Raw genomic sequence first — 18,446 nt, forward strand, 5'->3', positions numbered from 1 at the left:
TTTTATATGGTGTAGAGTAATATGACATGACCATTAACTTTTTTTTTTAATTCCACTTAATTTTGTCATTAGTTGCTAAGTTTCTTTCATTCCGTCTGTTCCACCTTACTGCTACTCATTATCCTACAATTTTTCCCTTTACCCTTTATGTCAGAAGAGCTATGAACAGGAGGAACATTTCCAACTCAGGTATACACCTTCCACAGAAACATGTAAGGAGCATGGGAAGAATCTGATGCACCCATCACCACTTTAAACAATTCTTTATTTCCTTTCTTCTGATCTCACCCTCCCCCACCTTTTTTTAAACAGTAACTCTTCACAGTGAAATTGTCTTTCTCTGCTTTTGTAATAAGACAAGGATCTTCTAGGGTCAGCCAGAGGATTCCTAAATCTACTGAAATATGAACAAACTATGATTAAAAGAAACAGAAATCTACAGGCTACGCAAACAAGAGGATGAGCTTATGCCAGTCTTCAACAACATCCATGAAGATCACAGTATGCTATTTCAGTAGTTTCTGGAGTTTGTCATCTTTCTAAACTGTTTTTCAACAGTGGAAAGCAGTAACAACCTTGGACACCAACTCTTACATAGAAACAGAATAAGTAGAACTTGAAAAGGTATTCACATAATCAGGGAGGGGGCTTAACCAAACTGAAAAGGCCACTTTACAACTTTTACTTTACGGTAAGGGGTGGTAAATGAAAAATTGCAAATTATTATTTATTTGCCTCTTTCGCAAGCCGCCAAACGTAACACCTTCAGTGAAGTTAGGATCTATTACTACCATACTAACATACTGAAGACATAATGAACTCTGTAAACAGATTGCTGTAATCTATATTTATAATGCTAAATGCATCCAAATCCGGGCAGCTTCTCCTGCTACAACTGAAGTTCACGCTCCTTCTCTCAGTCAACACGGACTGAGTTCTTTCTGGAGTTTAATTAGCCGGTCATTATCAAACTAGTGGTGAGTGAGGGGGGGACAAAGAGGTGAACACACCCTAGTTATTCCTAGGTCTCATCTGACAGTGGGAAAAGTGGATATAAACCTGGATGTCTCATCTAGACTAGGCTCAAGAAAATATACCAAACCCCATATTAAATTCCACAACAAAGTGCAAAATCTGTTCCACAGAAACAAAATTGTAATACCACACCTGCAACACATCATTTGCTCACCTTCTCAGTGGCATAGCTCCATAAGCCAACTGTGTGGGAAACATTCGCATCTATTTGAGCCCTATCACAGCAGCCTTCTATTCTTTGTAAGACTTCCAAACAACTCAAAAATACCCAGCAATCCAAAGCTCCAGGAGGAACAGAGACCTGAAGATGAACAGATAAAATTAACTGGAAAACAAACATTAGTCAGATGACAAAATACTTTCAGCAAAATACTTTTCTTGATACAATGTAGCAGAGCCTCTTGGAAGAGCTTACTCTAAGAATACACAAAAAACAGGCCAATTCTCACTACCTCCTGAATAATTTATATGTATTAGTTCATGAAACACGGACAGCTAAGCAACTAAACAGTGATTATATTAACTAGATTTGATACATTCACTAAGATGAAAGAGAAGGAAAAGAAGACTAATAGGTACTAGTAGTTGGAAAAACTCCAAAAATTTGGACTAAGCCCAAGGAAAGCAGAGTTAGGAAAAATTTCTGTAAATATACTACTACTTTCCTAAGGAGACATCGATCTAACTGTGACTGAAATTAAAACTACATTGAGAAGTAGATTAAAACACCTGAAAAAAGAAATTAGTCTAAGTTTCCTTCACAACAGTAAGTTTGTTAATCAAAGGATAAGACATCTGTCATGGAGTACTAATTAAAGAATGGAGATAAAAACAAACAAAGAAAAAAACCCACAGAAAAAAAAAAGAAAGAAAGAAAAAAAATACCAAGAAAGGATTATCAGTCAGGACATGATAGAGAAAGACAGGAGATTTTGATACTAGAATATTTCAAGAATCAAGATAAAGATGAGTATAACTAAAGATCTGGAATATAATCACAACAATGGTGTCTCAAAATCCTGTTCATAAACAATGCAAAAATATTCCTTTTAGAAAGACTACGGAAGTCTTGAAACACATAATAAACTAGGTAATTGACTAATGTGATAGGGAAGTTCAACGTGCAAGCACAACGCATTTGGAAAAAAAAAAAGAAGATCTTAATTCTGAAAGAATTTTCAGGAAGAGAAAGATCATCAGAGTAGTTTAGATTTCTGCTATGTCTTCAGTGGTGTCAAGCCATGTTAAGAGGTTTGTCTGTATTAAGAAAAAGGATCACAACAGGGACAACTACATGGCATGCACAAATAAGTGTCACTGTCTCGCCCTGAACACCCGCACTCAGTTTGGATCACCACATCAAGACAGAAAAAGCAGAAGTAAGAGATAGTGCAGAGAAGAGCCCCGAACGTTGGAGGCACAGGACAGACTTGCAGTGGAGCAAAAGGGGAACTGCAGGAAGTACCTTCAGAGATTTAGGAGGCTGCATGTATTTGTTTTGGAAAGAAAAAAAAACCAACCACACAACACACACGGAAAAACATACTAGCTATGGGAATTACATGTTAGTTTTAGAATACATGAAGGTGTTGGCAACGCATCTGAAGTAGATTTTCTGGTTTTAAATACAGATGAACAGATGGAATTTATGGAACTTACTATCACAATGTCAGGCAAAAGTTAGCAGCTACTGTTATAATAGCAGAGATAAAACTAACAGAGAACCAGACACCCATGGGATTAAGGACATGGATGAGTCACAAGGTGAAATCCAGAAATATTCTCATGCACACTATGCTGTTCTTAAAGATGTATTTCAATTCATAGACATCTGTGGTCCTACATGGAGGATGATCAGTGTACAACATCCCTGATAAAGCCTCTTTAGAGGATTAAAAAACATCAGCAGAAACTAAAGTATGGGAGGAGGAAGGATAAAGCATGAAGGCATGCAAGCTGACAAAAAGCTTTGAACACTGTCACTTGTTTCTACCTCTTTCTTCTGTCATTGGATGAGATAGCCAGAGACACATACGTAACCCAGAAGAGTATTACTGGGCACCAAAAGGAATCACAAAGAATGACAAAAGGCAATTAAAGCAGCGTCCAACTTGCAGGGCAGTAAGAAGCCCTACTGTAGATATTGTTTCTAGTTCAAAACTGCTTTTTGTTACAGACTACTAGCCTGCATATCAGCAACTTAACCGCTCTGCCTTATTTTCTTCAATACAACACTGTTATAGATTTAAATGATGGGAACTATAGTTCAAGTGACTGGTAATAAATCCAGGAAAGAAGCAGACAAATACCTACCATCTTAAGAACCTTCCAGGTGAAAACTAGAATATTTTAACTAAATACAGGGGGTTTTTTTGGATGTGATGTCTCCAAATTTCTTTCCAAAGACATCCTCATGATGAAACACTCAGCTGTAGCACTGTCACAATCTGTTATTACAGCATCATTTTGATAACTCGCAGCCAGTGCTTACTGTATTCTGGTCACCGACATCTGAACTTCAAAAATCTTGTTAGATCATCATTGGATAAAATCATTCACATAATGGAATATATTACACTGACTCACTTCTAATAGCTTGAGTTCTTGCACACAGTTGTGAAGAAGCTCCAACGCTCGCTGGGAAACCTCCCATGGCCTCTGCAGGAAGATTAATAACGTGCACTGGCGAGAAAATAGGTAACTACGCAAGTCCAGTAGAGTAGCTTCTTGATTCTGAATTAGCTCTCTCTTCTCCATGTCTATTGGTTTTCGGAGAATTAAACCATTCCAGCTTCTCACTGGCTGGCAAAAAAACGTCAGCCAGTTTGCACCATCTATGTAAATAAAGTTAATATCCAAAAATCAACCACTGCTTTCTATCAAAGCCTCTTCATCCTCCCTCCAGAGGTTGCAAGCTGGTTTATTCTTTCTAGAGTTTATCAAATGGATAAGTGACTTAAATGTCTTAACTTCGAAAACAAAACAAAAAAACAGCAGAACTTAGACAGCTAAGTAGATAACTGAATCTCAGAACATTCAAACCCCATAGGCATTTTGTCTTAATTGTGTATTTGTTATTAGTATAGTGGCAATCAGTTTGTAATGTATTTCTTAGCAATTAAGCATACCTGAAGTTCAAAACAAACAAGCTTTATCTACTTTAGTATTTCTTACTCAGCCATCTTGGATAGATGTGCCCCGACTTCCAGGTACAGCATCAGGTTCAGTCAGGACAAATATATTTCACTGCAATTACTCCTGCACTATATTTTTACCAGATTCATAACACGTACCTGATTAAAGCTGTTATGTAACAACAACATGTGCTTTAGCTCATTAAAACAGTTTAATGTTATTTGATACTCCTTGCACAATAATTTTTCTTGAAGAGCAAGTTTAATCTGCACTACAGAAGATTTAACACATATTTCTACTCAGTTTTGTAGTGACTACCAAGTGTCTCATGTAATTTGAGGCAAAACTGAATACACTTCTTCAGGACGCTCTTTACTGAATAACTCAGCAGTCAGCTGTGAAAACAGCAACTGTATCTCAACTAGATCAATACTTCAGTAATTACAGAGTTTCAGGGCTCTGTTTGTAATGATTATCGAGTCAAACACAGGTTTTCAATAAAAATTGCTTCTAAGCCTAGGAGATTAAAAACAAAACTTTAATAGACTACAACTGATGTTATAGTCTTGAGTTTGCATACAGCATAAAACAAGAGCACAAACTGCCTAGTGCATCTTCACTGCAATGTACCATCTTTTTCTCCCATGTACACATATGGTACCCAAAGCACTGGGTTGTTTAGCAGAAGCATAGTGAAGAAATTAATACACTTAACATTTATTTAACATTTTAAGACACTTACCACCAGCCCCAAAGTTGACAACATATTGAGAAAACAAGGCATCCAGTTCATCATACTGCACTAGCGCATCCTCAAATTGCTGCAGCATCTCAAAGACAAAGGCCAGTTCTTCCTTTTGACACACAAGCAATACAAGGAGCATGTTACTGATATTAGCCATGTCTGGTGTTACAGCCTGCCCCCATCCATATATATAGCTCTGGGAACTACTTTTTGCAACATTCTTCCCCTTCCAGTATTCACACATACAGGAAAACCTGCCACTGTAGCAGATGCACCATTTCTTCCTAACACAGGGAAGTTCACAAAAAATTAAGTCATACAGCTATGCCAGTAAATTTTATGTATCCAGATCCTAACTGACTACAAGATATTGTTCATACATCTATTAAAAGTTCAAAAGAGAGTTTCAAAAAACAAAAAAATTGCTGAAGACTCTTCTCCCATAATAGTAATAATTTTTTCCCCTCTGTTTACACTCTGAAGACACTAATTGCAGCATCAATAAAGATTCAGTTGTACACAGAGCAGACAGCCAAAGTGGCAAGTAGAAAAAGTCTGAGAATTAGATATATCATATGCAAGAGGTAGCACATGAAGTCAAAGGAGACATGAAGATGAGGTGGAATTGGTGTGGAGGACAGCACTGTACAGGGACCTGAAAACTCCACAGGAATCAAGACTTTCAGTTCTATTGAACGAGAGTTTCTTGCTTTTCTCTATACCAACTAAAACAAAGACCTATTTAGAAATACAAAAAAATTGAATTCAAGGCATTCTCTATATGGATTACTTCAAAATAGACACTTATGTAAAAATTATCTTCATACATACTGATAATAATCTAAACAAAGAAAGGATAGCAACATTCATATTAAATACCAATTACAAGTCTGAGTGTCTTTGCACAGGCACAGTAATGGGATATTTACCCAAAATCCAAGAGCAACTACTAAAACACTTTCTAGATGCAATTTGTTTGCTTCAGTTGAGGTTCACAAAACTTTGACAAGCCTGAAAAGATTCTGCTTCTGTAACAGCACTGTATTACAACGTAACACAAACCTGCTGCAAACAAGATCTAAAAATGCTACTTTTATACCAGTCTTCATATTTCTTGCCCCAACCCTCAAAGAACAAGCAGAACATTAAAAGTACCAGAAAACCAACTACAAAAAAAAAGCGCCATTATTAAAACTAGGACTCAAGTACTTTCTTCAATAAAAAGAGACTCTTACCTGGACCATGAAATACTCGCAGAAGCTCCACCCTGGCTCAGTCCTTTTCTCTCTCAAAGTTCTCATGTCATCTTCAAACTTGCCTAAGTTTTTGGTAAAAGACATGAGAAGCAATGTCCTGAGTTTGGTCAGGAAGGCATTCCAAGATTCCTGAGAACGGGAAGAGTCTTTCAAAGGGTCAGAAAGTACCACACATCTGTAAAGAAATTGATAAAAATTATTTTTGAGGAGGTAAACATAAAATTCACATATAAATGCACAGTTGAATATTGTGCACACCTGGCAGATTCAGAGTGAAAAAAAAATATAGTTTTTCATTCAACACTAATCAGAGGAAGAAACCAAGGTTGAGGGTTAAGTTTCTTTGTGGGCAGATATGTTGGGGTTTTGAGGGGTTTTTGTTTGGGTGGGTTTTGGTGGATTTTTTAAAACTTTTCCATGTATGTTTAAGTCTGTGGTATAGTTTAAGAGTTAAGCATTTTCCACAAAATGAGTGCTATAAAGCTTTACTTTTTTTGAAGCAAATAATGGATACATTATTCCAATTACTTAAACATAAGTAATGGTGCAGCCATCCAAGAAAAAAGTCTGCTTAGCAATACAAATCAGCCGAACAGTAATTACAGTTACTCCTGGCAAGGATTATGCAAGATACAAATCATGATCCATTAGATCACATACAGTCAGGCTTTCCCAAGTCCCTTAAAATAATCCTCCATAATATATTCTTACAGTATCTCAATTTGTTTTTACATGTCCTATGTGCTAAAACTTCCACTGCTTTTCTCAGAAAATAAATAAATAAACAGATCCCATTAATTCACAAGTAAATCAGCCTTTTTTAGAGCATTCTTCTTTCCTTGGATTTTCTATCACAGTTTAGCAACATTCAAAAACCTACCTATATCTCTAAAGACAGGAAAATCTCTCATCCAAATAACACAATTTGTGGTTAGAAAAGTCATCTTATCCTATGGCAAAATGATTAAACCAAGCCAATCAATCAGTTAGAAACCAAAAGCAAACTAGATCAGAGTTGTTGAAACTATTGGCCCAAATAGTCCTGTAATATATCAAACACTGTCTAGGTACAAAGAAAGTGCTGCCAACGTACAGCATGTTATAACATGCTGACCTGTCAGTCACTGTCAGCTCACACCAAGGTGCAATGAGTGCTTCCGTCTACTCTTTTCAACTTCAAATGCTTATCCTGCCACTCATTCTTAGGGGGAAAATCTGTTTAAAGTTAACTCTTAAGGTTAAAAGAAAAAAAAGTGTAATATATAATAGATTCAGTGCAATGTTTCAGAATAAGGAAGACAGTATCTATTAAAGTTAGTTTCAAATTAAGATTTGTGTATTTTGTTCACTTTAATGAAAGCAAAAACAATTTCATATATTCATTATTATTTTCCTTAGAATAAAAACATCTGAAGAAACTGGCTTTAAGTCAATCACCTCATAGTGGAAAGGTGATTAAGCGAAAGGCAGAAAGTACAATGGTAAAAAATGAACCCTATTGGTTTCATATTCCCCTCTCACTTCACTCCCACTACCTGTAATTACATTCTTGCAAGCACCTAAGCAAACAAAAAAAATGAAGTTCTAAAAACTGATTATTACCACACTGTTCCCCTTAAACCTCTCTTAGCCAGGAGGAGATACTTGAAAGCTTTTTGAAACACATTTCAAAGCCACCATGAATCCAGGAAGAAGCGAAAACAAACTTCTCCCTTTATTGCTTGTGTCAGTCTTCTTCAAAGCACAGGTCTTACGGTACCATCAGTTTGAATGCTGGACATCAAGGAAAGTCCTTAAATGAGCAAGGAACCTGTTACATAGGGAGTTGAGTTTTTAAATCAGTACGCTAGTCAAAAGGTTAAAATGTTTGCAAGTAAGAGAATGCTTACCTGTCACTTTGTTTATTACAGAAGTCATTCCTTATTTTATCTACTATAGAGGTTCGGGGAAGGATATTTGTTTTGTTCTTTTTCTTGGCATCACTCTCAACTACCACAATTAGCCAGTCCACTGAGTTGTGGGCCTTGAGAACATTCTGCCACTTGGTGATGTCATCCTTGACTGTAGTTTTGTACACTTCCGTGTCCTGGGATGGGAAGTGGTGAACCATCAAATCAAACAGACATTCTGAACAATTTCAAAAGGCAAATTTTGTTCCAACAGAAGCCAAACAGAAAGACATATCAAATAGAGTTAGTGACAATAAGTTCACTTACTGAAAGAAATCAAATGAGGTAAAGTATAGTAAGGTCTGGGGATTTGAATTTATTTCTAGTACTTTGGTTAACAGTAAATATATCTTAGTATTTGGTATGTTAATCATTCTTTAGATTACTGAAATGAAGACTTTTAAACATAATTTAAATTCTTATTTTACACATTCTTGAACTTTACAACAAAAAACATGTTTGAAATTACAAAGCTGAACTGTTTTATTCTCACACAGCAACAGAAGTGCGATATTTGTGCCTTCTAACACTGCTCAAATCTTCATCTGTTTAAAAGCTTTTTCATAATAATCAAAAAAATACAGAAGCATTGTTTGGCACTTTTTTGGCATCTGGGTTGATTTTAAACAGATCAATTCAGACAGCTCTTAAGGCTCTTCTGGATACTTTTTGATTGGTCACAGATCAAATGTCACCTTTGTCCTTCAACTGGATAATTAATTCATAAGAGAGGCCAACCAAAAAGCAGTGAACTGTAGATAAACAGGATTAAGACATTCCAAATCTTGCCCAGTTTAGATTGCTGACATGTACTAATACCTGACACATATGGAAGATGAACTAAAGAAAAAACACGTACGTTGAGATTTAACCTCGTGCATAGATCATAACTGAAATACTCTGGCCACATTTCTGTATTATGAAGCAAGTGTGCTGGGCTACCACAGTAACACTGTTAGATCCCAGGTTTTTTCATGACAAAGTACTGAAAATAGGTTATTCAAAAGCCTGTCCTCTTGGTGTCAAGCAACATTACAAAGAAAAACTGCTTATGGCAAAAAGTACTCAAGCTGACTAAGTTTTATTTCCAATAATATTGGGTATGCATGCTTATGCAACAGAGACTTAATTGTTCAAATAAGCATGAAAAGCAAATGAAAAATACCAGAGAGCACAAGCAGAAAGTTAAAACAATTTCATTTCTAAATCCAAGTACTCAGTTTTTCATGATGTTTTCCTAATACTTACACAGCATTCTGTCCAATAAATATGAAGAAAGGGAAAAGTCAAAAGGGCCTTATTCCCCTCTTTGGGTAGTAGCTCCTCTTTAAACTGAACAAAGTTAGATTCTAGATGAATCATCTTCGGAGCACGGCCATAAGACCTACAAAGTTTAAAAACGGAAATTAGTGGATGAGACATACGTAGCAGAATACAAAAATGAACATGCATTTTGGGGAAGAGGAATAAACTGAAATACTCTGGTACTGGAAACTCACAAACTACACTTACTGCAGTTTGTATAAAGTTAACTAAAATTTGGTATCACTTGAAATGAGATAGATGCTCCTTTTTGCAAGAACAGGAGCTAGAAGCTTTTCAGCTTTTATTAAAATATTTTCGGTATCTCTAGGACCTCTAAAAGTAGAAAATTCCAAACAAGAAAATTCCTAAAATACTTTTTTCCAATCAGAAAACAGTGTGCCATGCCAAACTCTTTGCAGGAAAGTACATCTAATTCCACATAAGTTCTACCTATATTCTCATTAAGAAGAAAGCACGTCACTTTCAGAACATGGCTGCCAAAGCACATCAAGGCACACACCAAGACAAACCCACAAACCACAAAACCAACAAGAGAAACACAGCATTACTATCATTTTTTTTTTTTTAGGTCAAGCTCAACATAGCTGACTGGAAATGATCATCCTGAACATCATTTACCTGGATTATCTAAGTTCTCCTTTCCTCAAGTCAGTTGCTATATTCAACTCAATTTATAGTAAGAGCTTCTCAGAGCACAAATGCACACTGTCCCAAGTCTAAAAACACACACTGAAATAGCATCACAGAATAAAATGTAAGATTACCTTCTCCATTCCATGGGTTCTCTAGGAAGCTGCTGAGAAAGCGTAGGATATAAGGAAGTAAATAAATTCTGATCTCCAGCACCTGAAAGTGAACAGCATTCATCTAGTTAGACAGTGGTTCACATCCCTTCTGTAGCTGGGCCTACCACGAGAAAATTAGCATTAGCACACGTTTTGTGCTTTACAGGGTTTGATTCTTCCGTCCCCATTATTCCGGGGCTGCTGTTAATACGAAGCAGCTCCCTGACCACCACGCTGTTCTTGCTGCCTTCAGAAACATCAGGTCTGTTAACACGGCGCAAGTCCCCTGGAGCTGGCCCTACACTGACACACAGATCTGTGGTTAGGCTTTAATCACTTGGGCTTTGAACAACTGCATTAAATGCAACACCATTGGAGTAGCTACTTATATACAAGACGGAACAAATTTTAGGGTCTACCATATGAAGAAATATACTATCAGTAGCCTATGAATATAAATTCTTAAATTCTGGTTTTTTCCTTTGGGTACAGGGAGGACGTGACAAGGAAAAGACAGGCTTATGTAAGTTCTTCCAACTTCTGATGGTTATCAGCATCTTTGAGCAAAGAGATGGTAAACTCTGCAACAAGGTACTTTGTCACAACATGTTTGAATCCAAACTGACCCGTCGACCACACTAGCCAACACATAATGCCCAAATAGTCTTTCATGAGACTTAAACAGAAGACATGGCATTTGACGTCTGGTAAACAGACACATCCAAATGAGAAGGGAGGAAGGTCAAAATATATTTGCCACTGCATTTGATCATAATGCTAAAATCTGTTATGTCATGTGCACTCTCTAAATGTGGGAGCATGAGCTGGCTCATACTAGTTTAATGGTACCGCTCATTAAATCTCTCATCTGCATGTTGCCCTAAGTTATCACAGCTATTGCTCCCTTCCCTGTACTTCCTCCTTACTGCCTCATCTTTGGCTGGCTGCACTCTCCTCTACTAAAGACTGCAATTTAATTCTAAAAAAATTTTTTATTTCCTCCTACAGAGACTCTACTCTTGCCCCTCCTCCTCCCACCCCGCCCTTCCCCAGGATCTCTTGAGCTGAATTGCTACATTTTTCAATGAAGATTTTAACAGGCATATAGGCAATTCTGCTAGTTCCTGGTAGTTTTCCACCCATTTCCTTTTTATGATCATCTGCCATTGTACAGCCCAACCTGAACAGAAAGATCTTCTTCTTACCTTCCTGTGGAACAGGGAGCTATGGCTGAAGAAGTACCTGACATCCTTTCTTCTTCCTCCCACCATGCAATCTCATCTCCTGGCACACAGCCAGGCATTACCTCCACAGTAATTTAGCATGCTTTAGTTTATCTTGGAAACCCTTTTCTAGTCCACTCACCTTTTCCCAATTTCCTCATATATATTATTTTGATTATCAGCCACTAGCATAATTCTATAACCGTACAATAAAAAAAAATTAAGTTTAAATTTTAAAAGTGATTAAATGCCAGAACAAGCAAAGCCAGCTCTTCTGATGTCTGACCACAATAGCTGTTATTCAATGATACAATTTCCTAGAATAGTTAAAAAATAAAATACAAACAAAAAAACCCCACCCGACTATTAGTGCTTTAGCCTTAAGTCTCCAGAAAGCACTTTATTCTTGACTCTTCACCTTCATCCTGTTTTGTCTGAATTAAGTGTACCATACCAAATCTTATTTAAGACTATAAACAAATGTCCAAAACGAATACCAAAACAAGCGTTAGTCATACTGTTAATGCTATCTTATACCAAGTTACAACATCTCTATGAGCTAGGGCATGGAGAACAGTCTATTGATTTGCAACTCATTAGTGCCCATAGAAGGTGAAAGGCAGCTTAGTGATTTAGCAACAGCATGATGACCACATCAAAACGATAGCCCGCGAAGCTTGGAGCCTAACTGAAAGAATGAACCACGTATTTTACCTCTGGAGCACAACAAAGTCCTCTTTCTGTACTGTACCTAAAAATCTAATGTATGCCACAAAAAAATTTCAGAATTCAACATCCTGGGTAAAAAGGACTCCAGAATACAGAGGAGCTACTAAATGATAATGTTTAAGCACCCTGCTATTGCAGACAACCACATCCTATTATCAGCTTAAGAAAGGCATATTCATTTTAAAACCGGTCAATTTTTTCCTCCTGCATTGGTTTTGAGGGCACGTAAAATACACATGAGAACGTGTTTTATGATCAAGGCAAGACTATCGTCTAGGATCAGAGGAAAAGGGAGAACAGACCTTCAATGAAAAATACATCAGCTATCTTTTGAACACAGACCAAACACTGCTACCATGTATTATTTTAACTAACAAAATAATAGAAAGCAGTAATGTTCAAATGATATACATTAAAAAGAAATACTTTGGAGAAAGGGAAGAAAGGAGAAAGCATGTTTCCCTTCTTCCCACATTACAAAGTTCAGAAGGTATGCCCTTTGCTACTTACCTAAACGCTTCACAAACAAATTAAGACAAACAGGTATCTGTCCAGACATCAAATGCAAATAAAGCAGCAGAACCTTAAAAGGGTTTTACAATAAGCCTTAATCAAACACTGAATCAGACAGTGTAAGTTAAAAACATATCTATGACCTTCAAAGACTTGATGTCCACCAAACTGACATCCAAAATGCTAAGACAGCCAGGTCAGGCAAAAGGGGAACCAAACCTACTCAAACGAGTCTTGATTGTGAACCTGGCTGTAAAAACTCATTACGTAAACCAAGTAAAGAATGTCTCTATCATTTGTTCAAGGGCAGGCTGTATCTCTATAGAGCAGCTCATAACCATAAAGCTAATCCTGTGGAAAAATTCTGAAAATTACGTTAGCCAAGAACCGAAATGGGCATCTAATGCCAAAACACTCCTTGTTTAGGTTACAGCATAATGCAAAGGTGACTGAGTAACCTAGTCAATATAGCTCCAGAAGGCCACGTGAATGGTCAAACTATTCATTTCAAAAATTTTGTACTATTGGTCCCATATTTTCCTTTCCTCCATTCTGTCCTCCTTGTCTTTATCCCTGATATTTTGGTAGATCAAGCCAACGCAGCCATCCTCCCTTCCCGCCAACCCTGTCTAGGATGCTTGTTCTGCTGCAAATCTGTACAGGCATGATATAAGAACCAGAATGACCACCTTACCAGGACTCCCAAGAGGAACACATACTCTTTGTGGCAGGTGATACAAAAGAACCATAAAATATTGACATTGTTTAGTTTGATGCCTGCCTAAAAAACACCAAAATCCCCAAGAACACTTTCCAAACTTCTTAGGTGCTTATAGGCTTTGTCACTGCAGTATCTGAACATCCCACTATTAATTTTTTTCCCCTCTAGAGGAAATCATCCCAACCCACTAACTACACAGGCAGTGTAAAATGAAAACTCCTGAGGTCAGATGACTAAAGCAGACAAATATTTTCCTTTGATACCAATGACAAACCCAGTCAACTGAGATAAAAGGCTTCAAATACCTTTAAAAGAGCTCTGTGCCAAGACTACACTTTGGTGTGGTTTTGTTTAGTTTTTATCCCCAAATATCAGTCACAACTAACCTTTCTGATCCCACTTATTTTTCCACTGGTAAAAAGTTCTGCTATGAATCTTCTTTCATAATTCACTAGCCTGTTATAAGGGGATCCACCTGAAATTTTGGACGGCTGGTGGGTTTTTCGTATTTATTTCTTTTAGAGCTCCTCCTCCTCCCCCGCAACCCAGATTCATGTTCAAAAGAGGTCTGAAAACTGAAACACAAGACAGCTTAATTGCTATATAAAAATCTTAGCTGATTGATTAGTCGCCTGCAGAAGAAAATCCTTTAGTAAAACTTTACATCTTTACTTACTGCTGCACTACCAAATCTGTAAAATAGGCGTTAACACTAACAAGAATATGCTGCTGCTTCTCATGACATATGTAATCAGATATTTAAGTACAGAATAATACTGGATCAACTATATGATAGTGATGACTTACAATGCAGACAAGAGTCCTGTTTGAGAACAGGGAAAATCCATTTATAGAATATAGTTATTTAAAGGGTCTCACTAGCAGCAAATCATTCTAATCACCTGGGCTACATGCCACTTCCTGTTGGCACATTTTTTATTACATCTACCTACTAGTAACAGAGGAACTTTTGCATCAAGCTCTTCCAGTCCCAGAACAATATTCTTAACTCCAAGCATTTATTTTCACTCCAAAAAGATGTAAAATTGCCCCCCTTTACTTTTATTAACCTTTTCTGTTTATGCTCCTCTTGTAGATATTTGCAAACTTTTTCTGTTCTCAGGCCTACAATGATTTTGCTGATGGTTTTGCTCTTGCTGTATCACAGCACATTCTGAACATGGACCAGATGAAAGCGATGCATCCCATTCTTTCCAAAGATTACATATAAAGTTCACTGTACTAAGACAGAGTGTCGACAGTGAGAACAAATATGCACAGACACAATATATAGACAGATACTACAAGCTGATAAGGACTATTCAACAACTGCATGAAGATAATTACAAAAGAACAGCTTGGTAGGAAAGCTCTGAAAAACCTATTCATTACTTCATTTAGCAGGATTGTCTTCAGTCTTCAGCTTCCTCTTTGTATGGATAGACAGAGCTAATAATTTAAGCGCAAACCAGCTACATAAGGACGAGTTCTTTCATCAGAACACTTGGCTGATATGTACGTGTAAGAACATTAAAGTTCCAAAGACTTTCTCAAATTAAAGTTTCAAATAGGACTCATGAGAAGCAAGCAACATTGTTTATGTTTCCTAGGAAAGTAATCTGCATTGTTTTCAATATTATGTCAAGTCAACACTGCAAAGAAACTACCCAAGTTCAAGATGTCCGATGCAAACACTCAACTTGCCTCTTCAAATACAAAACAATTCATGATGCTAAAAATAATATTTCTACAGCAGCCAAGAAAGCTAGAAGCTGACTCAAAATGCTTTGTAAACATGCAAGCTCTGGTAGCAATGAAAATAAATTGCTACAAACTTGAATTGAGAGTTTGCAAGGTAACGTGCCAGAGTGAGCATAACCACAGCTGGACAATGTAACTCCCCAGTGAGTTAACAATCTAGTAAGATCGACAGTATAAAAATGTGATTCAAACTAATTTGGAAAGGAGTCATGATGGTGCTCAGTCCTAACTGACAAAAACGATTTAATACTACACGGGATGCTGCCATCTTGAGAAAAGGGAAAAAAACATAAAGGAACAGCATCTTTCCATGAATATACTACTTTTTCCACACTTAAAAAATACGGTTGCCTGTTTGCCTAGAGAAAACATCTCTAGAAGTTTCTGGTTAGACAGTTTGCCTAGCTGAATTCTATTAGTCTAAATTCTCTATTAAAACTATGGTGGTTTGCAATTGGCATCAATTACACAAGCCACGTGGAATCTGTCTTTTTTATTCTATAGGCTGAAGTCTGTATATACAGAGCGCTGAATTCAGGATTGTACCAATATAGCAAATAACTACTGTTACAATGCAGTCTAACTCACAGATTTGAAAGCATAACACTCTTTACCAAAGAAGCATTCCTTTCAGAGTACTGGAAAATTTACTTCAAGTAGATAACAACATTTGTTTACAAAGCATCTCTGGTATGCACAGTGTTGAAAATAAGTTTCATTCCAAACAAAACTCTCCCTTCAGTTCTCCCTTATTAAGAATAAACCCTAAGAGTTCACAGGAGTATTTCACGATACAAATGTTTACCTGACAAAGATTAATCTAAATCTCATAGCAAAACGAGAGACACGACTTCACTTAACCTTCACTCTTCCTTCATATAATCAAAAACTAGCCATCCCCTTGCAGGTCTGTTTTCCTCTCATGTGCACCTGCTAGGCGGGGCAGTTATCCCAGACAACTCCAACTGCCTGAAACCAGCACCACAAAACAAAAGATAAACTGTATTTGTTGAACAGCTTCTAATATCGTGGCTTTGAATGTGTTTTTCAATAAACCAATACTGAGCTGACAATTCTTGCCCTGGAAGACCAAGCTTCACTCCTCATAAATCACCAGCAATATAACGCCTAGAAGAGCTTTCCTTCAAGTAAGTAATTTTTGTTGAATGCATTTGTTTGAAATACTACAGTCTCCAAGTACTCCACTTCTCTGCACAGAGAAAAAAGGAAACTAAAACACAGCTAAACCAAAATGCATTCCCCATTAAAAGCAAATGTTTTAGTTTAAAAATGGTAGCAAATCACCTTTACGACATTCACCGGAGAGGTCATCTCTGAGCACTTCTTGCTCAGTTAGCCTTATTTTCTGAATTAGGTTGTCTCAGACCAAGCCATTCTAGTCCACACCAGTAAAGATACTACTGTCATGCTTGTTCACAGCACCAGAAATGTTTCCTTTAGTCCAGGAGCAAGGCATACAAATGATACATAACATTCACCTCCTATCTCATGCTGCTACCATACTGTATGGTGATAAGTCCAAAATGTTTTGCAACTATAAGGCATGCTCACTCACTATATGAAATTTTCAATATCAGATAATTGGGCTTGACTGAAGTCTGATGAAATTTAACGTTTGGAATTTTGAAGATTTCCTTGCACAAAGGGGCCAGAGTTCTTTTCTGCCTTTACCAACAAAAAAGCAAGCCTGAGGTAGAACTGTGTGTACTTCAGCAGCCTGAAAGATATGTTACTTATTCAAATCATACAGGAACAGTAAGGGCTGACATGCACCACCACCCCCCACACACACACACAGAGACTCTCCAACTCTGAATACAGGATAAAGCCAGCAAACAATCCACCTATTGCTAAAAAGCAATCCACCACAGCCTGAACAGTAGCATAACACCAACAAGGAAGGCAATGATATCCTCCAGATGTTTCCAATATGTACATTTTTCTGACTTTAAATCTGAAGTGAAATGGATTTCAAAGGTCTTGAAGTAGGCGAGTACAGAAGATTCAATACAGATACCACTGACTTCAGTTTATGAACTGCATCCAAAAAAAAAAAAAAGAAAAAGTTTAAGAATGAAAAAAACACATTTATAAAATAGTCTGAAGAAAATATACATACACGCAGAGGTCCATAATTATATAGTTATGAGGTTACAGCTGGGCATTTTTTCCAAATACCAGTATCAGACTAAGACCTTAATCATCAATAAATGCTTACTTCATAATAAGACAACACACACCTGTGAAACAGCTTCTATTTCAACACAAAGCATTCCCAGTGTTTTGCTGATAAAGTGCAAATATGTAGTTTGTTACGTCACCAATAGAGATACTTTTGACTAAGAACAAACAGCCGCAGGTTACCTTTTGTTTAAAAAAAAAAAAAACAAACTCTGTGCTGATCTCATACACCTTAATTTTTTATTAAGAGCACTATAGATGTAGTTAGAACAGACTACTTCAGTTGGAAGGGACCTACAACAATCATCTAGTCCAACTGCCTGACCAATTCAGGGCTGACCAAAAGGTAAAACATGTTATTAAGGGCATTGTCCAAATGCCTCTTAAACACTGACAGGCTTGGGGCACTGACCACCTCTCTAGGACGCCTGTTCCAATGTTCAGCCACCCTCTCGGTAAAGAAATGCTTCCTAGTGTCCAGTCTAGTTCACGTGCTTGTATTAAGTGAACTTTTGTGCGCAACCCTCTAAACCTGTAAGAGCACAGGAGCTCGTGTTTTACACCAGGACCAGGGTGCACAGGTCCCAGCTACTCGCCTCCAACACCTGAAGGAACTCGTTCATCGCTGGAACCACGCGATCCGGTTTGTTAAATAAACCGTCTCAGAGATGAAACCAAAGCACAGTAGTTGAAGATTAAATTATAGTGTCAGTGGGAATCTCTCCTCACCACAGAGGATGCCTTACTTCTCGTGACTTCTCTTAGCCAGAGCAGAGCTACACAAAGCTCGCCGGCAAGAAGTTTGGGGTTTAAGATCTATTGTCGTATTTGAATCTCTTTCCCTAAACACCTGTAAGCATGACATTCGTTTCTGTTACTTACTATCGCCCCGAAACACGCAGAAACGACCCCAAGCCTGCCCGCTCCCGTTAGAAGCGTGAGGGGAAAGACCAGCCGAGAGGCAAATCCCGCCGCCACAGCCCGTCTAGACGCCGCGTCCCTCAGCCCCGAGCGCCGGCACCCAGAGCGGCGGGCAGCCCGCCACCGCCGACGGGAAAACGGCCGC

At 37.6% G+C, this 18,446-nt stretch overlaps 1 protein-coding gene across 1 annotated transcript in view; it reads right to left on the reverse strand.

The window, feature by feature from the left end:
• The window catches only part of TRAPPC10 (trafficking protein particle complex 10), a 43,329-nt gene that overhangs the window by 24,275 nt on the left and 608 nt on the right, over window positions 1-18,446 (reverse strand). Inside the window, exons 2-10 of the mRNA XM_010580399.1 lie at window positions 11,597-11,650; window positions 10,858-10,907; window positions 10,211-10,292; window positions 9,369-9,504; window positions 8,061-8,257; window positions 6,151-6,346; window positions 4,913-5,024; window positions 3,622-3,869; window positions 1,190-1,336 (exon numbers count right to left, since the gene is read on the reverse strand). Coding sequence (XP_010578701.1) covers window positions 1,190-1,336; window positions 3,622-3,869; window positions 4,913-5,024; window positions 6,151-6,346; window positions 8,061-8,257; window positions 9,369-9,504; window positions 10,211-10,292; window positions 10,858-10,907; window positions 11,597-11,650 — 1,222 coding nt within the window. The remainder of the gene's footprint in view (window positions 1-1,189; window positions 1,337-3,621; window positions 3,870-4,912; window positions 5,025-6,150; window positions 6,347-8,060; window positions 8,258-9,368; window positions 9,505-10,210; window positions 10,293-10,857; window positions 10,908-11,596; window positions 11,651-18,446) is intronic.

The sequence above is a fragment of the Haliaeetus leucocephalus genome, unplaced genomic scaffold, assembly GCF_000737465.1.
Source record: "Haliaeetus leucocephalus isolate CR32 unplaced genomic scaffold, Haliaeetus_leucocephalus-4.0 Scaffold702, whole genome shotgun sequence".
In the NCBI taxonomy this organism is placed as follows: domain Eukaryota; kingdom Metazoa; phylum Chordata; class Aves; order Accipitriformes; family Accipitridae; genus Haliaeetus; species Haliaeetus leucocephalus.